Source organism: Gymnoscopelus microlampas, assembly GCF_963454915.1.
Source record: "Gymnoscopelus microlampas genome assembly, chromosome: 4".
NCBI classification, from domain to species: Eukaryota; Metazoa; Chordata; class Actinopteri; order Myctophiformes; family Myctophidae; genus Gymnoscopelus; species Gymnoscopelus microlampas.
In genome coordinates this window covers 20,191,642-20,214,326 of record NC_139941.1, presented here as the reverse complement: position 1 = coordinate 20,214,326, position 22,685 = coordinate 20,191,642, and the positions used below count along the sequence as shown (strand labels likewise).

Sequence of the window (22,685 nt, the reverse complement as noted above, 5' to 3'; positions counted from 1 at the left end):
ATTGCTATAGTTCTGCACAAGGTTCAAGTTCTGCACACGGTAAATGTTTATTGCATTCTGTGCCTTTCATTGATTTGTGATGTATTGTTGTGTGCATTGTTATTTGCAAGTTAAACTTTGTTTGGAAGACTTCATTGTAAGATGACAATAATTGGATGCACCTGTGTGGACTGACTAATCAGAGGACTGTTTCATAATGATTATGGATTCAACTGAACAAATGTATGTTTTATTTCTTTGTAGTTTTCATGGTGTCTTGTATGGTGTCTGTATGGAGGAGTTTGGAGAGTTATGATGGAATAAATACCAGAAAACGACATCTGTATGATGCGTGGACATTTGTTGAACCTGGGGCAGCTACAGTAGGCTATTTTCAATTTTCTGTACTTTTACTTCTACTCCACTACATCTCAGAGGAAAATCATGTACATTTACTCTGCTACAATTATTTGAAAACTTTAGTAACCAATTACTTTGTAAAACATACATTAACCACTTCACAATTTCACTGTTTGAAAATAGCCGATCTACAAGCAGTGTCTACAAGATGCGTTGCTTTGCAAGGCCTTGTGAGCTTGTAGATCTGCTATTTTCAAAGGATTTGTATTTGTATACATTTGGAAACATGTAAAATGGGATATTATATTATGCATTAAGCATAATGAGTAGGCTACGTTTACTTTTAGTAGGCCTATTTAACGTCAATACTTTTGTACTTTTACTCAAGTACATTTTGAATACCGGACGTTTACTTGTAACGGAGTGTTTCTACATGGTGGTATTGGCACTTTTATTTAAGTAAAAAATGTACTTTACTTAGTTTTACCACCACTGCGCTTAATTTTGTCTCGGCCTTTTGTGAAATTTGACCCTGGCATGAACAGTCTGATCCGCCCAACAGTGCTTGAGCCCCGTCCCCCTAAGAAAGTACCAAGTAAACCTTCCATTCTTCCCCCTCCAAGATGGAGGCTTTAGGGGGTTATCGTCCCATCAAGTCCTCGAAACGAAAAGAAAAGGTGTTCACGGTTCTTCTGAGTATGACAGTAGGCATGGGTTGTTTGTTTCTTCTGCACACCCAACTTTTTAAGCCGACAAAACAAAAGGATTTTTATTCCTTTGAGGTGAAAGACGCAAAGGGGCGAACGGTTTCCTTGGAGAAGTATCGCGGCAAAGTAAGTCCACATCATCATCAGCAACTTCGTAGGAGGCTTAGGACCAACTATCTTTTTTTCAGGCCTTGGATGAAGACTATCATATGTAGGCCTATTTGATCGAGTCTGACTTTTACTTTCATATCTATGATAGTCTTGTCTTTGGCTTCACCCCCCAATTGTCAATGAACATTCGCGCGGAAAACCCGTACTTCTCCGGACGTGTACAAAAAATCAGATAAAGTGCTGACCATGTAGCCCAGGATGTTAACTCAATATTCGGAACCTGTGTGCACTGTATTAGTCCGGATATTTCAATAGATATGTGTTAATCCCGTCTGTGTGGGATTCTGTCGGAAGTTATTTCTCAAAGGGTAGTAGTGACGGGGCGCATCCGGTGAAAGCCGGTATTACACTCAATGTAAATAGGAGGCAAACGAGGGGGGGGGAATGGCGTTCAGGCACAGACGGGATTAAAGCACATATTTATTGAGAAATACGGACTGATACAGTGCACAAATATTCCGAATGCCGAGTTAATATTTGGGGCAACCGAGTAAGCACCTTATATTTTGCATTTGTACATGTTGGGAGAAATACGGGTTTTACTGGTGAAAGTCCAGGACGCTCTAGCCGGGTGCAGCCCAAGACTATCGTAGATATGCAAATGTCAAAATCGATAAAAAAAAATATATATATATATATATATATATCTATGATAGTCTTGATCCAAGGCTCATTTTTAATCTTGAATATTGACAGCCATGTTTCTCTGCGCAGATGCATAGTCTGGTTATTTTCATTGCTATACGTAAAGTTGTGTTTTTCTTCTCACACAGGCGTCTTTAGTTGTAAACGTGGCGAGTTACAGCGAGCACTCAGAGATGAACTACCGCTCTCTGCAGGAGCTGCACCGGGAGCTGGGAACGTCTCACTTCAACGTGCTGGCGTTCCCCTGCGGACAGTTCGGAGAGACAGAGCCGGGGAGCAGCCCTCACATAGAGGCGTTCGCCAAGTCCACGTATGGCATCACCTTCCCCTTCTTCAGCAAGATCAAAATAATGGGCTCCGAGGCCGACCCTGCCTTTAAATTCCTCACAGGTCAGTTCAGTTGTCATTCCTCATTCTTATCTATCACACAAATCCTGAGTGTTCATTTAACTCTGAAAAGGTACAATTTGTATACCCTGTGAGTTACAAATAGATGATTAAAAACACTATGGATTTGTGTAGTCGTTTAACTAAAGATTTATACATCACAGGCCTATTGCCTACTCCAGGATGTGAGACATAAGACTCACACAGCTAGGCCTAATGGTTTGATGATTTGATTGATTGATTGATTGATTGAATACTTTAATAGACAGAAATGTAAACAGCACAAGGTACAGTCAGACATTTGGGCTAAAAGGACACAAAATGTCCTGGGGACTTGTTTCCATTGTGGTCCTATGTATTTATCAACATAGCATAAAAATAACACCAAAATACAATATCATCAACAAATATAAAACACTATGTACAACGTAGAAACGGGGGGGAAAGATGTTCATATTCATATTTCATAATTTCATATTCAATATTGTCACAACAATTATTTGCAAATTTCACTTTAAGTGAGATTTGCAAATAGTCAAGTTACTAGTTAAGATTCATTTATTTATTCTGGCAGTGAATGAGTTAGTTACAATTAATAATTGTTCTTAATTTAGGAGACATTTCCATTTATGTAAAACTGTCACTCCAAATACCAAAGGTATAGTCTATAACTGCTGATTAGGCCTACTACTAGGCCTACAGCTTTTTTTTTTTATTGGAACAAATATTCAATAGATGCGGTGGAAAACTGTCAAATACTGTGCACAGGGGTCTTCTGCTGATTCAAATACAAGTTTGGCAGGTCTCCACCTGTCGTGGGGGACCCTGGGCAATATAGAGTTTGATGATTGGTTAAAGGAGTAGTTCACCCAAAAAATGTTTTTGTCGCATTCCTAAGCCAATAATTTGATGACGGCGGAAAGATGCTAATATCTCCATTTGAGTCTCCTACCGGAGAGACCGTTTCTTGGGTGAACTACTCCTTTAAGTCTGACAAAGAGGCTGTGTGGCTTGTCAGTCATTTTAACCGGAGCTATTTGGTGTGGATCTTTCTATTTTTATGTCACTAGGTCCCATCCATTTTGGTTGTCTTTTTTATTTTATTGTTTATATAGTAGGCCTATGTTGTGTTTGAGTTATTGATCTCATGCAGAAAGTATGAATATGTGAATATTCGCGCCAAACCACACTACTGTCACAGAGCACCAGCTGACTTTAACCACATGAACCCTATAGTCATAATAGTTGAAAATAGGCAAACATTTGGTGAAAATGGTAGGTCTACAAGTTTGTAGATCGACTATTTTTTACCCCGGTCAATGAAGTATATAGGGTTTAAGAGGTTAAGTGGAGTGTAACTAATTATATAGGGTTTAAGAGGTTAAGTGGAGTGTATTTAATTATGCTCAGTGCCAAGCTGGGAGGCGTTGGTACCATTTTTAAACTTTGCTATGTCTCAGCCATGCAACTAATGTCCTGTGTTGCCATTGTTTTGCAGATTCTGTGCGGAAAATCCCAAAGTGGAACTTCTGGAAGTTTCTAGTTAATCCAGAGGGTAAAGTGGTTCGGTTCTGGCGAGCTGACGAGCAAATTGAGAGTGTGCGTCAAGAAGCCACGATGCTCGTCCGTGCAATCATTTTAAAGAGAAGAGTGGAGGAGCTTTGATGCATGTCCTCCATGATGTGGGGCGATTCGGAAGCATTGGACACATCTCCATTTACAGTATGCACACTATTTGAACTGGGCTATTACAGTGAGATGTTCCCTGCTGCTCAGTGGTTTGCGTGGTAAAGACTATCAGTTGGCGTATGACCAGGAAGAAAATAAGGAAGAGGTGTGTGTGTGTCTGTCTGTCTGTCTGTCTGTCTGTCCTTTGTATAAGATGGAAATAGAAAAGTAGAGTCTGCACACTGGATAATGCTCCCATTGTTAATTTATTATTTATTGTATTACCACCAAATGTGACATTTTCAGAGTTTTAGCTCTACCTCAGAGCTGAGGAAGAGCTAAGACTCTCAAAACGTCACCTTAAAAGAATAAAGTAAATATGGAAGCATGATTCAGTGTGCGGACTCTATTTTTCTATTTTAACATGTTCTTCTGTCCAGCACCTGGGATCTTTTGGATATGCGTGCTTAGGGTACGGTCAAACCGAACTATGGCTACAGGCTGATAAATGCAGGTTGTGCGTGGCCGCCTGTTTTGTGCAGCCAGCGTGGCCTAAAAGATGGAGTAGCTTGCAGCGCCTTCTGTCTTGACGTTGCCAGGCCGGTCCGTCTTCGACTCCTCCATTTGGACAGAGGGGGAAAGCAGCAACTGTCTCGAGCAATTATCTGCTTCAAATAGACTTTTACTCTATTGGAGGTGCCTTGGTGCATAGAACACTTAAACGCAAGGTGTGTGCAATACACAGAAAGATGCACAAGCAACAAACAACAAGAATCAAAGTTTGGTGTGACCGTACCCTTAGTTTGTAAACTTTTTTCTGTTTTTTCTGTGTATAACATGGACCAGATAAAGGAAAAATGACCAAACGGATAAAGATGGTCGTAATGACCACTGTGAAGTATTGTTTAGTCCTTGAATTCCACATTTTGGATTGGAGAAAAAAAAGAGACTGCCCAAACCTGTGTTTCTACAACCACTGTTTACATTGAATTACATGTCGTATACCATGTATTTTGTCACAGTAACCCTCATGAGGTGAATCACTATAGTATAGTTGATTTGATCTCAGAGTTTTGAACAACCACTCTGTAATAAAAGTATTTTTGAAATATTACTATTATTATTGTTAATAATATTGTATCAAGTTCACACATATATACTTAACATGAGTAACGTTTTCACAGTTACTCTGTTCAAATGTGAATGAATCTTCAGAATATTAACACAATGTCAGATCAGATGCCTTGATATGGAAGTATGTAGCTAGCTGCTGAACTGATAACAGCCAGCTAACACAGTACTGCCTCATCATGACAGCATACTATTACAGAGGATGGACAAAATGTCTATTGAAACAATAACAAAGTTAGAAATCAAATAGTTTTTTGAACTGAAAGAGTTTAAAGTGAACCGTTGAGGTGGATTTATCATGAACAGCTGGAGGGGCAGCAGCAGGTAAGCTGGTAAACACAAACCACCAGCTAACGAGACACTGCCTTCCAGCCACCCAAGAGGAAAGGCTGATATTAGGCCAGGTCTGTTATGATCAAGCCGTACAATTTTCTACATTACAGGCATTTCAAATGAAGGAATCTGTATCGTTAAAACTAACCATTTCATGGTCGGCTGCTTCAAGATAACAGCCTTGTGTTGGGACATCACCAGCGTTACAGGAGCATCAGAAAGGAAGCCTCTTCTCACAGATTTTGAAGCTGGGTCTGAAACATACAGGTTGCGTTGCACAATAAGTAGCATTGGGAACAATGGTTCCCGAGCCATGAGGCCCACAGGTCAGGAGACCTCCTGTTTCTGTAGCTTGAGGCACTGAGCATCAAGGCCTGGAGGTTAAGTCCCTGCGTCATACGAGCGTCATGTCCAGGCAGGGTGAGCCCCTGCCTGGACCTGGTGCTTGTATGACGCAGGGACTTAACCTCCAGCCCTTGATGCTCAGTGCCAAACAGGGAGGCGTTGTGTACCATTTTTTAACTTTGTTATGTTTCAGCCAGGAATTGAACCCTGACCTCCCAGTCTCAGCGGCAGACACAACCACAGGGCCACTGAATTGTGCTATAAGTGTAGGCTTTAAAGGAGTAGTTCACCCAAAGAATGACTTATTTTCTATCAATTGTACTCACCCCCTGAAGCCTTGAATTCATGGAGATGTTTTAGTTTTTGTTGCATTCCTAAGCCAATAATTTGATGACTGGCGGAGTCTCTAAGAGTCTTCTATAGATCGATGACCCGGTCATCAAATTATTGGCTTAGGAATGCAACAAAAACTAAACTATCTCCATGAATACAGGGCTTCATGGTGTGTGTAATTGATAGAAAATAAGTATTTTCTTGGGTGAACAACTCCTTTAAGTGACAAATCGGAACCCAGCTTCATATACTTTGTTGAAGTTTTGTCCTCCTTGAAAAGTGCATGGGTGTGAGTCCTGGCCATGAGGCTATGTCTTGCGAGTACAAGGGTGAAGACTTCAGATAGTTTAGGTAACTAGTTAGGCTGCAGAGCAGTGTGAGCTGGCAAGTGGTGACGTCAGCTAACATTACACTGCCTCCCAAACAGTCACAAGCTTATAGGTGTTTCATGTATTGACACAATGCATCTACCTCACTTTCAGATGTGATATGGACAATTTTGATGTTATGTGCACGATGTGGAGTAATTGACTGGCAAAGACAGTAATGGTGCTTGAAGCCAGCAGATGGCAGCAGTGAGGAGTGTAGCTGACAGCTGTCAATCAGATCACACAGCCAGCGGCGGTACACTGCCACACTGTCACCATCAACTTGGAATGTAACTATTTTAGCTCAATTGACCCCCCCCCCCCCCAATGTATTTGGTCACGGGCCCCCATTTTTTTTCAAATCCTACAGGATTTGGGTTGTTAAAATGTTTAAAAAATAGCAGATCTACAAGCTCTAAACATGAGCTTGTAGATCAATTTTCAAATAGCCTATATGTGGGGTTAAAGTGGTTAAGTTATATTAAGTAATTTTGCTGGGGACCCCCTGGAACGCCCACAAGGACCCCTGGGGGTCCCCGGACCCCAGAACAACTGCTATAGTCCTATAATAGGCCACTTGACAGTTGCATTACATTAGTTATTTTCACACACAGTGACACTTACCTTCTGAGCTGAAGATTTGTATGGGTTGTGTCCTCTCAGCAATATCCTGGTCACCAAACAGGCTTTCCAATTCTCACTGAAAACATAGGCCTACTGCTATTTCTTACCACCTAATCGCCCTAATCTACCCCAACGAATGAATCTCCAATATTTTGTTAAGTTTCATACTTTAGAAACAGTAAATCTTCCCCTGCACAAGAAATGCTGATGAAACGCTGAACCCATGCCGTGAGCACCTGGTCTGTCTACTCTGTTCTCTCTACTGGAGGAGCCCATGGTCCTAAATATAGTCCCTGGCGGGTTGATGGAGCGGGAAGCTTCTATACGGCGGTTCAGGGATTCCCTTCGCGTTGTGGGTTCCCCTAGAAACACATGACAACAAGCTGACTGTCTGTCAGTGCTGGGAAAAGCCTACTCAATCAATATCAATACTACTGCAACACTGTTACACTGTAACACTGTTACAAGTAAAAGTCCGGAATAAAACATTTACTTGAGTAAAAGTACAAAGGTATTGGCATCAAAATGTACCTAAAAGTACCAAAAGTAGAAAGTAGGCCTACTCATTTTGCAGAATGTCCCATTTCAAGTTTTCAAATGTATACAAATCTTTTGCAGATAGCAGATAGGCATTGTGAGCTTGTAGATTGGCTATTTTCAAATGGCCGAAATGTATATGGTTTGAAGTGGTTAATGTATGTTTTGTAATAATAATCAAAATCTATAAAGTAACTACTAACTAAGTTTTCAAATAATTGTTGTAGGGAGTAAAAAGTAGAATATTTGCCTCTGAGATGTAGTGGAGTAGAAGTAAAAGTTTTGGACATTGGAAAAACTCAAGTAAAGTATATACAAACACCTCAAAATTGTACAAAAAAGTACAGTGCTTGAGTAAATGTACTTAGTTACTTTCCACCACTGACTGTAAAAGTGACGACGCGGCAATGTGGCGGCAGCACCGTCTTATCAGTTTAGAACCAAGGGCACCGTCGTCACATCATGGCATTGTTGTCATGGAAAAGGATCTATTGTGTTTGGCTGCGTCATTCATTGATGGCTGAAGGAATGAACAACCATTACAGGCCTATTCAAAACTATCTAGTCTGATTCAATATAGAAAATCACCACGTCAATTGCCACGTCAATCGCCACGTCAAACATCACAAGATGAAGAGGTTAAATTGCATATAGGATAGGGCGGCTACATTGTAGCCTACAGCATATTAGAAAAACAAGGGTTGGAATTAGATGGTATTTGGTGCATGTTGTGTTTATATTTTATAGGCCTACATCGGATGTAATATATAAGATTTGGATGTAGTACATCCAAATCTTATATCCTAAGGGAGAAAATAGTCGTCTAGCAGCTGTAATAGGCCTACATTACTTCTACATTCTAGCCTAGCTACTACATTGTCTAAAGTGTTGGACCCCAAAATGTGGGGTAAATATTAAATAAATGAAAATTACTCTTAATCTGACATCAGGCCTATTATTATTATTAGGCCTATTATTATTATCATTATTGGATCAGGCCTACAGCAGCTGTTTTTATTTTATCAATTTTAATTGACACTGAAAGTGCCTTATTTCCCCTGTAATTGTCATCGATAACACCAAAAGATGAGTTTGTGGCTTATATGCACCATTATAGTAGCAGCCTACATATCCTTGGGCTGCTCAGCCATCTAATGAGCTGCATGGCGCTAAGAGAGCTGAAGGGCGCGAGAGCACCACCTGCCACTTCCATATGCGCTCCTCTCCTTCCCACACACACACACGCACGCGCGCGCGCGCGCACACACACACACACACACACACACACACACACACACAGTCACACACACACACACACACACACACACACACACACACACACACACACACACACACACACACACACACACACACACACACACACACACACACACACACACACACCCTGAGCCACGAGCCTCCACCACAGGTGCTCTCAATGACAATGAATCAACAGCAGTGGTGGAAGAAGTACTCACATTTTTTTTACTTGAGTAAAAGTATCAATACCACAGTGTAAAAATATCTGTTTACAAGTAGAAGTCCCGTATAAAAATGTACTTGAGTACATACTCATTAGGCAGAATGTTCCATTTCACAAGTTTTCAAATGTATAAAATGTATTAAAAAGTAAAAAAAGCGTAAAAATGCAAAATAGCAGATCTACAAGCTCACATATGTGAGCAGTTGTGACAAAATTGAGCAATTTCACAACATTTTCAAAATTGTGAGGATTTTTTTACTTTAGTGGAGTAGCCTATTTCCAATGTTCAATACTTACTTACTCCACCACATCTCTGAGGAAAATATTATACTTTTACTCCACTACATTTATTTGAAAACTTTAGTTAGCCTACTAGTTACTTTTTAGATTTAGATTTGTATAAATGAACATAGCCTACATTAACCACTTTGAAAATAGCCGATCTACAAGCTCACAGCTTGAGCAGCTACTTTTTCCACCATGCACTGACATTGAGAAACCACACGTTTCACCTTTATCTTCAAAATGTCATTATAATAAAGACTTGTCAACAGGGCAGCAAAAGCTATCCAAATAAAAACGATTTCCCTAGACGTCTTTACCGCAACAATCAGACCAAGTGGAAACTCGGTTTTATTTTAGTTACCTTAGAAACGTATTGTTTCAATGTTTTCCTTTCCTTCCCGCATTCTCCCCTGCGGTTTGGCGGTAGCTTAACCGGTCAAATGTGGCAGGAGCACACAAGATGCTTAAACAAAGCGTTACCCCACATGCCTGCTCTTATTAGTCAATGCTGGTCAATGACAAACGGATTTGTTTGCCGCAAAAGTCGCTGAAGGCGAGCCAAGGGGTTCTATCATGGGTCGTGTTTGCTTAATAGGTTGGCAACCAAATCTAAACGGTTACCTATGAAATACCGATAGTCTGGAATTAATTATATAGGATATCAAATATCTTTGCAAGCCAATATTAGGCATATACCTCTTATAGCTTAGAATATTCTATTATTCGTAGGCTATGTTTTGTATGTTTTTTTTTCCTTCTTTTTTCAGTATGATCAATGAGATTCCTTGTATGTGCAAATAACATGATAATTATCTTTCTTGAATTGTGATTCCAAATGAATTAGAAATCTGTGCTGGAACAGAAAAAGCTTATAGGCCTGAAAACAGATGTTATGCCAAACATAGCACCACAGAATTACTCTCAAGAATGGAAAACAAAGGGGAATTATACTTAAATCTTTCTTAGCAAATGTTATCACACATCTATTGAAGATTATGAACATTAATACTATAATGTTTTTCAAGGTGTCACATGACACCCCTCCCTCTCTCACACGCACACACGCACGCACGCACCCACACACACAGAATGTTTTTTTTATAATCTCTGAAAGTTTAGATTTCAAAGTAAAACATCACATCAAACTCACCTTTTTAACCAGGTCCAGAATGGTCTGTGAATATCCCTCTCTCTCTCTCTCTCTCTCTCTCTCTCTCTCTCTCTCAACATAACTTGTTTTTTACTGTGAAGCACTAAAGTCACTGGCATAGGAATATCATTGCAGACATTCTTTGCACAAAGGCATTCAGTTTTCATATCATTCTATTCTATCTAACCTGTGATTAAATGATTAACGCTGACACAAAAACATAATTCAATGTGTCAAAACTGATTATCATGACAATAAACCATTGGAAATGTTATTACCCCACATTTTAGCATGTGTAGGGTACAAAAGTATAGTGGCAAGGAAGGAATGAATTGACATAATGACTAAATTGGAGTGTATAAACATCAAGCTGCACTATAAGTCCTATTGGATGAACACAGCAGAACAACATCAACAACAGCACTGAGGCAGTAGTACTTTGAAACAGTATTATATTGTGTACAAACTCAATATTTGTGAAATTGAAAAAACAACTTTATTGTCACGTCACATGATTACAGGTGTAAAAGAGTGGGTGAAATTCTTTGCAAGCTGTGCAAGCTCAAAATTGCAGCTAGCGTTAGAATAGGGATATGGGAATGGGGAATTCATCTGCATTCATATTCAATTGACTGAATTTCCCTGCAGGCTATCAATGAAGGTTTATAATCTAGCATCGACATCATCTCTACTTTAGGCAATACAATGTACTTCATTTCTTGTATTTTGTTTCCATGAGTACAGTCCTGTGTGAATGCACTCATTTAGGTCTCCATCTCATTATCAGTGTGATCTTATCTCCATTACGGTTGTTAAATCCTCCTTAAACTAACAGAATCATGACAGCAGCTCTGTAAAATTATATTGGACTGGTGCGTTGCCGTAAGAAACCAAATGGACCCCTAAGGGTCCATTTGCACACTCTCAGAGTTAAATGAACACTCAGGATACAGTGTAGGCAAACAGACCAAGACTGGGGAGTTTGAACAGGTGTCTTGGCAGAGATTTGATGTTCACCTTTGGCTCAGTCTGCCTCACATGAACCCATTCTTTACAGCTAAAGCCCAAAGCAGTGAGGGAAGGAGGTTAGGTCATAGGGTCATATCAAGGGTCAGAGGGTCACCCTCTCCAGACATATTCATCTCACCTTGATTATTATTATTTTGTGCATTGCAAAGGTAAGACCTCAAAGTCACAGTGTTCCCAATGTAAGTTGCCTCAAATCTTTTTCCTTTTACTGAAGCTGAATAATATATTACATTACATTACATTACAGTCATTTAGCAGACGCTTTTATCCAAAGCGACTTACAATAAGTGTATTCAACATAGGTATGGAACGAAAACTACTAATCACCAGAAGTCTTAAGTGCATTTCCTGCAAAAAACAAGCAACCAAAAGTATACCTAGCGCTAAGGTAAAAGTGCAATATATCAGCTACCTATATTGTTTCCAAAATTGGGCTTTAAAGCTGTGAATTAAGTAAGATGAACAGTAAGATGAACTCATTCCCTATGTAAGTTGCCTCAAACTTTCTCCATTTACTGGATCGGAATCAAACCAAATTGTTACCAAAGGGTTTTAAAGCTGCAATCTGGAATGTTTTTTTTTAAATTATAAATAAAGCTTTTTTTGTATGTTAATACCATATAACTATAGCACATCTGTTGGAGGTGGTTTCTCTACTCTTCCATTGAGAGATTTAGACAACAATTAGGAAATGGATCTAAAAGATAACAAAGATTCTGAATGAGATCCATCATGACTTCAAGTCCCCTCTCAGTCTGCAGCCACTCAGACGGTGACAAAATAATGTGAAAGCAGTACTTCAGAAGGTCACTGGGTTACATTTGTTTTGCTGCTCAAACAAGGGAAGTTATCAATGAAATGTGTTACCATATTGGAATAGATATCTCTTAAAACATCATCAATGCATCAAATCACTCTTAGTCATTCAGGCAACTTAATAGATGATCACTTTTTATTACATGAAAATGTTTTAAATAGAAAGACATGGGAACCATTGTGAGGTGTGAAAGTAAACATGACATTGCTGCATGCGCCATTGTTTGAGGGATCACTGGATTTGGGCCCTCAGGCCATGTAAACAGGAACACAATGTAAACAAAATCTTAGGCAGTATTATTTACTTTGCTGAGCAATCAGCTCTGGCTGATTAGCTTAGCATGCTACCTGAGGAAGACACTGCTCAATAATTTACAGACACCACTACACGGTATCAGCTAAGCATCAATAGTAGTTGCCCACCCACACTCCTGTGTACTCCAGTGCTTCCAAATGCATGGGCCATTGGACCTATTCAAATAGCTGCCAGGGCTATTCTTGGCAGGTTGGAATGATAGCTTAAAATCGGCAGCTATTTCATCTGGGCTGTTTCAGCTGTGGTTGGGCACCCAGCGGAATCTGTATCCTCCATGCTGAGTCCTTGAGGTAAAGGCATGTCCTTGAGGAAACACCTGGGTCCTTATGGTGCAGTGCTCTCTGATAGAAGTCCTGAAAGATGCATGTTCTCCTGCATCTTCTCCAACCACACTTGCACTGCTGCCTTTGGCGATACAAGTCTGTAGGCCTGAGAATGAGCCATACATGCGTATACTGTCGCACTCCTGCTGCGGTCTTGGACCCTTAGCGTTGCTGTGAAGGACAGCGTTGCAGCGTGTGCTGATGTCCCTAAGAATGTCCTCCACGAAGGAGCCAGAGGTCACTGACTCACATTCCTCATCCAATCGCTGCCTCTTACAAGGGCTTGTTGAATTGCAGGTGGTATCACTTGACGGTAACACTGGTTCTGTTAGACTTGGCTCTCTGACAGTCATCAGCTTCTAAGAGGGAATTGCAGAAATAAAGATTAGGCATAGTACATTTATGGCATAGGTGTATGGAGCTTAGTTTTTGGGTCGGTCAGATGAAGAGTCAAAAGGAAATCGAATGATTTCCCTGGGTCATGTCCTTGCCCGCATATATAACTAAGGCTTTTAATACACGTCATACTGTACTTACATCAAGTACTGAAGCCAGGTCCTTGGCCCGGCTGGCCAGTTCCCTGAGGTGAAAATTCCTCTCCTGCAGTGAGTTGATCTCTTGCTGCCTTCTGCACACAGCCTCATGAAGCTGCAGAAACACAGGAGCACATCTGTCTCATCATGCTGACACAGCACTCAGTGAAATAGGGCTAAAAAACATACTCAAATAAAAGTTGCCTCATCAAGGCCATAGGGTAAATGTATTATTTCTCCGGTCTGGTCATTAGTCACAATTATATACCTGGTTGTTGGTTTCCAAGGTACCTCCCAGCATCCTTCCTTGATGCTGAGCTATGTCCTTCCACAGAGTGCTGTCTTGGACATGGGGTTGATCTGCCGCTGGATGACTGTGTCCTGAAGAGATGTCAGGGTGAGGGGTGAGGGGAGGTATGATGCAGCCCTGAAATGGTACTAGTCCAGCAGGAGACAGACTGCTCTCTAATGTGGCAGGAGAATCTGGAAAGGAATGATCATGCAGTTTAGCTTCCCATGCAGGCACTTCTAGCCCAAAGAGTGACAGTGATAACAATAATAATAATAATAATAATACTATAGGTGCCTTCATCACCTGCAATGAAGTCCAATGCATATTCTCCAAAGTCTTGGTCATCTCCATCAGATTCATTTACCTGTGGATAAAAAAAGAAACACAAATAATTAGATTAAATAAGATGATAATAATAATATGGTGCAGGAGAAGCATATTTCCAGGAGAAGCATATGATCAGTTCTACCTGTAAATCCCAACAGAACCAAGCACAGTGAGGTGGGTCCATTGAGAACATTGTGGTCATTTTAGCAGGCTCAGTGTGCGGTCGCGTAAAGGCGCACGGGTGCAGATGTGCTTGAGTTGCGTCTAAAAGGCAGTGTGTGGACATGACTTCAGTTCTGAGGTCGAACCAATTATGGAAAAGCTTTATAGGCTATAGGTAGCCCACGTGGCGAGAGCAAACTGCATTGTCATTCGTGAAGAATTCCAACACACACGCCACACACCCTGTAAAACATTAACTGTGTAGGAGTGATGTAGCGCTTTCACTCCACGTCGAAGAAAAGAACAATGACTCACTTTCTCTCTCAAACTAGAGAAATTTAGCATGGTATCAGACAGTGGTTCTCAACCTGTGGGTCGCGACCCCCAGGGGGGTGAGAACTAGGCCTACTGATATAGGTGATATGTAAAAAATGATTAAAAGTGTTCCATGGAAACGGAGTTGTCTCACCTGCGAGTCAAGGGAGTCACTCTCCCGTCTCATCATGGATGCGCAGTCGTCCAGATCATCCCATGCAATTGTTGCAAAGGCTGTAATATAAGGAAAACATGCTAGTGTACCAGTGATGTAAATTAACTAACTTAAGTACAATGTTTAGGTATGTTTTACTATGGAGTGCTTCCAATTTTCTATAATTTTACTTCTACTCCACTGCATCTCACTGGCAAATATTGTAGCCTACTTTTACTTCACTACAATTATTTGAAAACTTGAGTTTCTATAGTTATTAGTTACTTTGTAGATTTTGATTATTATTACAAAACATATACATTAACCACTTCAGCTCTATATATATACTTTGGCTATTTGAAAATAGCAGATCTACATCTACAAGCTCACAACGTCTCACTTTGTGATGCATTGTGAGCTTGTAGATCTGCTATTTTCAAATGTTTTTTTATACATTTGAAAACTTCTTCCATCACTGTGCATACCCTGTTCAACGATGCAGGGCATCTTGTCGACGTACTCCGTGATTGGACTGCTGCTCCTTGGCATCATCACTTTGCCCTGCATGCACAACATTTATCATTTTTTTTATCAGAAACGTAAACTACTAAACGTAGCCTATAAGAACTGAGTGTAAAATGCTAAATTACCTTTTTGTTTGCAGCAGCTCTCAGTCTCATGCCCTGTTGGCCCATTTTGTTGGGACAGATCGCACCAAATACTCTTCTATCCCTCTGCATCTTTAAGGTCTGGATGATGACGAAATGTGAAATGCAATGAAGGAAAGGAAGTCATAGTTGTGCTTTTAAGGTTGATATAGAAAATATTCTCCCGGTTTATGACACTCCGTGCCGCGGTCCCGTGCTTTTGGCCCAATCAAAAGCATGTTTGTGCGTGTTTCTGGTCTCCAGGGAATGCCAGCGTCCTCGGAGATTAAATTGGTGCAGCCTAACGGTTTTCTGGTCCGAAGTGGATCAAGTGGTACCGCGCATAACGGCGCCATAAGCAGGTGCTTTGCGCCAAAACGGAATTCACCAAGGGACCGGAGACTGACTGAGAGCCCCCGTGCCGAGTGTGTTGTTCTGTGCACACTGCACTCATGTATTTTGATTAGTGGTGGAAAGTAACTAAATATACATGTACTCAAGTACTGTACTTAAGTATACAGTTTTCTATACTTTTACTTCTACTCCACTACATCTCAGAGGAAAATATTGTGCTTTTACTTCACTACAACTACTGTATATGAAAACTTATAGTTACTAGTTACTTTGTAGATTTTCATTATTATTACAAAACATACATTACCCATTTCAGCTCTATACATTTCAGCCATTTGAAAATAGCTCACAGATCTGCTATTTTCAAAAGATTTCTATACATTTTATATTGAAAACTTGTCACGCGATATTTTCTATTTATCAAATTGATTCCACTATATAATGCCCAACGCACCGTGCGTAACATGTCTAAAAGGTCAAGGCTCGATCGTGTCCCCATTTAAAAGGAAATGGAATAGGAAAAGGGCAATTAAAAGGAGACAGCACTGCAAACACTCATGACAAATGTCTCTATTTGTAAACAAACATGAGTGTGTGTGTGTGTGTGTGTGTGTGTGTGTGTGTGTGTGTGTGTGTGTGTGTGTGTGTGTGTGTGTGTGTGTGTGTGTGTGTGTGTGTGTGTGTGTGTGTGTGTGTGTGTGTGTGTGTGTGTGTGTGTGTGTGTGTGTGTGTTGTTTGCTTGGCCCTTAACGCTGAATGCACCTGTGTGGTCTGCAGCGTGTCAGCGGGTCAAACTGCCACGCGCGATGGATTATCAGCACGCATAGGGGCGTGAAAACAAGTGTTCACCAGTGGTGGGAAAAAGTACTGTAATTTTTTACTTAAGTAAAAGTATCACAACTGCAATGTAGAAATAATCTGTTACAAGTAAACGTCCAGAATTTAACATTTCTCATTATGCCGTTTTCAAATGTATAAAATGTATTAAAATCTTTTGAAAATAGCATATTGATGCACACAGGCATTGTGAGCTTGTAGAGCGGCTATATTTTCAAATGGCCGAAATGTATATATAGGGCTGAAGTGGGTAATGTATGTTTTGTAATACTAATCTAAATCTACAAAGTAACTAGTAACTATAACTCCACTGTTCACTTTAGTTTAGGCCTGCCTTTATTATTTCAGTTCAAAATGATGTTCCTTGTGACATATAAGCTCCATTAATATGAACTGCAGTCTGGTGGTTTTGGTCTAATTTGTTTTCTTAATTGCAGAAGCAGGTTTATAGATTTCTCACTATAAAGCTGTTTATGGGAAACAAATACAGTAGGCTATACTGCAACAGTGAAATAATTCATACAATTATTGCTGAAGAAAGCTCTAGGGTAATATGTAGCACGACCAACCAATATATCGGCAAAAATAGATTTCAGTTAGCCTACTTTCCTATTAATTGCAATTAAAAAACAGAAACATTTTCATGGGATCTATAGTAATGTTTATTTGAAGCCTATCATAAATCTGTTTATCTGCCATCAGTATGGGCAAGTTTAAAGAATGAGAGAGTTCATCATTCATCACTCATTCAAAGAGGAGCATCAGATCATTCATGTTCTTTTACTTTTTTATTTATTGCATATTTTTCATGACCTTTATATTGTAAACATGTTACAACAGTAACTACCATCCATAAGAAATGTCTGAGAAGTCTCAAGCCAGTGCATTCAGTGGAGCATTTGATTATTTAGAACAAAGCTTTGACACACAGATCACAGAGATACAAGATACAAGAGATGCTAATAATAAATACAGTACATGCAATGACATCTCTTTGTGAAACACAACAACGCTAAAACACAATTCAGCATTTGAAATCAACTTTGACTGCATATGAGGTAAATAATTGTACTTCTAGACTATTGAATCAGACAATATCAAATTGCTCTCCAGAGGGACACATTCTTCACATATCTCAGCTATGGTGTATAGATACTTCCACCACCTCTGAAAAATAACCAAATAACAAACATCAGAGCTGGACATTCACATTTAAATACTTGAACTGCGGTTCCCATTTCACTTGCTATTAGTAATCACGTCATTTCTATGACTTGCAACATCTCCTGGTTAAGAGACACGAGCAGCTTCAAGTTTTCCCTGCACTCCTGAGCCAGACTGTGGCTATGGCTATCCTGGACCACAGCCTTGGAGTGATGCTCTACTGACACAGAACCAATCTGCTGTCTGTGCCTATCAACCGCTTGGGGCGAAGCACTGTCCGTCAATGATCGCTTATTACTGGAGAGTTCAATACAAAAATAGCCTTTCTCATCTTCTTGAGAGTGCACGACTCTTTCTGAATGTTCAGTCGTTTCTGATAGTTGACTCAGTAGCTCATCAGCAATGCTCAGTGCACAGCCAGTAGTGAGGGAGGGAGGGTACTTATTGAAGGCGTAGTCTGCTAGAGTCAACTCGCATATGCTTTGTGCGAGGCTGCTGCGTTGCCATGGTTCCTTTGCATCCTGGTGCTCCGCCCACACTGACCCATCGATGCCCCTGGTGGTGATGTGGGCAGCCATGCTGCAGTGGGTGTAGTAGTCCAAGAAGAAGGCATGGGTGGGGGCAGCTAGCCGGTAGCTGAGGCGGAGGAGGACGAGGCACTCAAGGTTACAGAGCTGTTCCTTAGTGAAAGCGTTGCAGCACATTGACAGCAGCTGGCTGATCCCTGGTGAAAACACCTCCACCTGCCAAAGAGAGAAGAATTTCTTTAATATTCAAAGGCAGACAACTCTCTTGTCTTTTACTCACTCACTCACTCACTCACTCACTCACTCACGCACGCACGCACGCACGCACGCGCGCACGCGCGCACGCGCGCACGCGCACACACGCACACACGCACACACGCACACACACACACACACACACACACACACACACACACACACACACACACACACACACACACACACAACACACACACACACACCTGTTTACTAGCGAGAAGAAGTGCAGTAACACCCAGTAGCTGGAAGCAGTCGGAGGCAACAGGTGTAGATGCCAGGAACCTGTCCATGATGTTTACAGCGAGACAGCAACACTCAAAGGACAGGTGGAAATGTTTGTGCACAGGGATGAGCCAGCTGACCAACTTGCAGCGTGCCTCTGGCGTCACCTGCATGAGAAAACTGCAAAAATGATTCAGAGATAACTTATAACTCCCCCCCAACATCTGCCACTATGTGCTGTTTTTTTGTATGTTGTTGTAGCCTAAACAGAATAAGGTTTAGCATAATGAATTCTTCCTGTAAAGTTTATGATAGGCAATATGATTTCCATTCCCTAGTGGAATTCCTCAGTAGTGTAAAGTAACTAAGTACGTTTAATCAAGTACTATACTTATAAGTACAATTTTGAGGTATTTTTACTTTACTGGAGTATTTCCAGTTTTCAGTACTTTTACTTCTACTCTTTACTGAGTTTGTAGATTTTGATTATTATTACAAAACATGCATTAACCACTTCAGCCTATACATTTTGGCTATTTGAAAATAGCCGATCTACAAGCTCACAATGCCTCACATGGCGACGTATTGTGAGCTTGTACACCTGCTATTTTCAAAAGATTTATATACATTTTACACCTTTAAGTACATTTTGATGCCAATGCTTTTGTACTTTTGTAATTTTACTCAAGTAAATGTTTTATTCCAGATTTTTATTTGTAAGAGTATTCAGTATCCACATTGCAGTATAGTTTTACTTAATTAAAGAATGAGAGTACTTCTTCCACCACTGCCTGTGTGGATATCCTTACCTGTGGCTGGCGTGCTAAGCACTTAGAAGGATGAAACTGCGTCTCTTTTCCCTTCTGTATCTGGTACCCTATGTCCGCGTAGTGGTGATGCCAGTTGTTTGATAGCTCTCTCATACAAGTCAGTGGTGTGTGATGATGTGGACGAAGTGGAGACACGGCACACCGGCCTAGGGACGGAGGAGTTGAGGACAGATCCTCCTCGAAACCAGAATCGCTCAGCCTGGATACAGTGGGGGAAAAAGTACTCACATGTTTTACTTAAGTAAAAGTATCAATACTGCAGTGTAGAAGTAGGCTACTCTTAAGTCCGTATTCAAAAATGTCTTGAGTAAAAGTACAAAAGTATTCGCGTGAAAACATAGGCCTACTTAAAGTAAAAGAAGACTCATTTGGCAGAATGTCCCATTTCACAAATTTCCAAATATATAAAAATGCTTTGAAAATAACCGATCTACAAGCTCACAACCACCTGGCTTTGCAAAGCCTTATGAGTTTGTAGATCGTCTATTTTCAAATAACATATTATGCATGGGCTGAAGTAGTTAATGCATGTTAATAGCCTAATAATCAAAATCTACAAAGCAACTAGTAAGTAAAGTTTTCGAATAATTGTAGTGGAGTAAAAAGTACAATATGCCTCTGAGATGTACTGGAGCAGAAGTAAAAGTACTGAAACGTAGTTACTTTACTTTACACCACTGAGCCTGGACATTATTTTTGGTTTTCTGTACCTCGCTGTAGTGTGCAGTTGTTGTGGAATCGCAGACGTGATGAGCGTCTCCATCGCTACGTCTCCTTCTTCCATGGGAGATGAATGATGCAGAATCATGTCCCGTTTCAAAGTTTTCAAATGTATAAATGTACAGAAAAAGATTTTGAAAATAGCAGATCTACAAGCTCACAACAACGCTGTTCATTCACTTTGTCAGATTCAGATCCATCCTGGCTCGACCTATGGTTGTGTTGGCTGCCAGGTCTAGCAGTCACTCACTTGTCATTGGATGATGTGGGAGATCCGTGTTGTGTGAGTCACGGTCTGTTTTCCCGGGGACTTCCCCGCTCTTACAGCCTCCCACAGCGTCCCTAAGACTAAGTACCCAAGGTGTAAGATGCCTAGTAGTATTGACTGCCATGGGTAACTAATGACTATAAACAAGTCATTCTTTGTTCTGTGACTTTGCAACAATAAATCATAGGAGTATAATCAGTCATTTATAACAATGGTTCTCAAACTTTTTCATGTCAAGGACCCCGAAATTGACACTTATTAGCCCATAGGAGAAGATTTTTACGGCTCTAGCAGTGATTCTCAACCATTTTAATTTCTAGGACCCCCAGTTTGACATGCATTGGCTAATGCGGACCCCGATAGCATTTCTATCTCTGGGACCTCAATTTATATTGTAAAATCAATGTTAATTTACAAATGGAACCAATTCGGTTCCATACACTCTCAGAGTTACAGACCCATAAGGGTCCATTATTTGGTTCCTAACTATCCATCATTTAGCTGAGGACCCCCTGGAACTCCCTCAAGGACCCCTGGCTGACTTTGAGAACCAATGATTTGTAACCCACAAGACTTGGTGGATAATGTGCATGTGTGCAGAATTAAATACTACTATATTAAAATATAAATATTCTGTCATGATTAATCCATTTACCTAATGGATAAATTATATGCATGTATAGTATGCGTTCCTGTATTCCTATGCATTATATTATAGGGTTACAACAGAAACAAAAAGTTCCCGAAATTTGTGTTTGGTATATATATCATGTCTCTGTTGTAACAAAGCTTCTTGGCAATAACTTTTATATTAGGAAAGCCTGTTTATTTCCCTTTTAGATGGTGCCCAGGAACATGCATTTGTGGGATAAGCATGCATGCATGTGGGTTATTTTTGTAGTGTTGTTTGGTGGATTGGATGTTTGAGGTCTACCAGTAACAAGGAAGAACACATGCAGGGTGTATCAGAGTTTACCTCCAGAGTTTGGGAGTAGAAAGATTGGAATGGCCTGGCTGCCGAATTGGCAGTGCAGACAGTCCTGACCTTAACCAAATTGAACACTTGTGGGATCAGCTTTGCTTTGCTGTTTGTGCTAGCTAGCTAGAGGGACCAAATCCTGTTTGAGGAGTGGAATGCCATCCCATCCCATCCCACTCCCACAGCTGTGTGAGACCAGTATGAGGAGGCTATGCCAGGTTGTTGTGTATATAAATTGTATATAATTGTATATAAAATGACTATATTATGGTCATTAAAAATTGTACTTGAGTAAAAGTAAAGTATTGGCTTCTAAACATACTACAGTTCTTTCATACGTTTTCTAAATCAGCTATTTTTTAATAGCCAAGCATAAAACAGGGCGTAATTGGTTAATGCATGTTTTGTAATACTTACTTACTACTGCCCTCTATGCTGGCTGGCATGTAGGGCAGCAACAAAGGCTTTCCACTCCTGTCTATTCTGGGTCTGTCTGTGTATGTTTTGTAATGGCCTAAAAATAGGCAAAGTAACTTCTAACTAAAGTTTTCATATAAGTGTAGTGGAGTAAAAAGTACAATGCCTCTGAGATGTAGCCTAGTGGAGTAGAAGTATTGAAAAATACTCAAGTAAATTAAAAGTAGCCTACCTCAAAATGATACTATTACTTGAGTAAATGTATAGTTTCTATCAGATTATATTCATATTTTTGTAATGAGCGGGAGACATGAATAAAAGGGCTTAGGCCTATTACTGCTCAAACAGTTTAGGGGGAATTGGGGACAGGGAGGGGTATTGGGGACAGATCGAGAGACAGATCTGGAGCCAACAAGCAGGGGAATCGGGGACAGACAGACGATAGCTGCGTCAAGTCATATAGAATAAGCTATAAAAACTACAGTTCCATTGGGAATGGGTTGATTCTGCTTTCAAAGTAAAAGCTGACTTTTATCTGATTTGTTTTTACTAAACGTATAGGCTATAACAATCAATGCTTGGAGTAGGCCTATAAAACAAATTGACTTTTGTATGAAGATACTCAAAGGATCAGCAGGTTTGAGTGGATACCTTCAAAATAATCAGAATAAAGTACAGGTTAGGCTTAT

General features: G+C 40.3%; 3 protein-coding genes across 3 annotated transcripts; 1 reads left to right on the top strand and 2 right to left on the bottom strand.

Moving 5' to 3' along the window:
- The first annotated feature begins 945 nt into the window (after window positions 1-945).
- Window positions 946-4,992, top strand: gpx8 (glutathione peroxidase 8 (putative)). The gene is made up of 3 exons (XM_084055816.1): window positions 946-1,172; window positions 1,991-2,252; window positions 3,748-4,992. Exons 1-3 carry the CDS (start codon window positions 963-965, stop codon window positions 3,912-3,914), a joined length of 639 nt encoding a protein of 212 aa, XP_083911942.1. The 5' UTR covers window positions 946-962; the 3' UTR covers window positions 3,915-4,992.
- Window positions 4,993-12,902: 7,910 nt separating this feature from the next.
- mcidas (multiciliate differentiation and DNA synthesis associated cell cycle protein) lies at window positions 12,903-15,322 on the bottom strand (the record flags this gene model as incomplete). The annotated part of the gene is made up of 6 exons (XM_084055435.1): window positions 12,903-13,349; window positions 13,528-13,638; window positions 13,792-14,006; window positions 14,119-14,179; window positions 14,774-14,853; window positions 15,259-15,322. The coding sequence occupies 6 exons, from the start codon at window positions 15,320-15,322 to the stop codon at window positions 12,903-12,905; spliced, it is 978 nt and encodes a 325-aa protein (XP_083911561.1).
- A 2,545-nt stretch (window positions 15,323-17,867) lies between these two features.
- Window positions 17,868-20,420, bottom strand: ccno (cyclin O; the record flags this gene model as incomplete). The annotated part of the gene is made up of 4 exons (XM_084055434.1): window positions 17,868-18,518; window positions 18,764-18,949; window positions 19,592-19,811; window positions 20,323-20,420. The coding sequence occupies 4 exons, from the start codon at window positions 20,418-20,420 to the stop codon at window positions 17,868-17,870; spliced, it is 1,155 nt and encodes a 384-aa protein (XP_083911560.1).
- Between the last annotated feature and the right edge of the window lie 2,265 nt (window positions 20,421-22,685).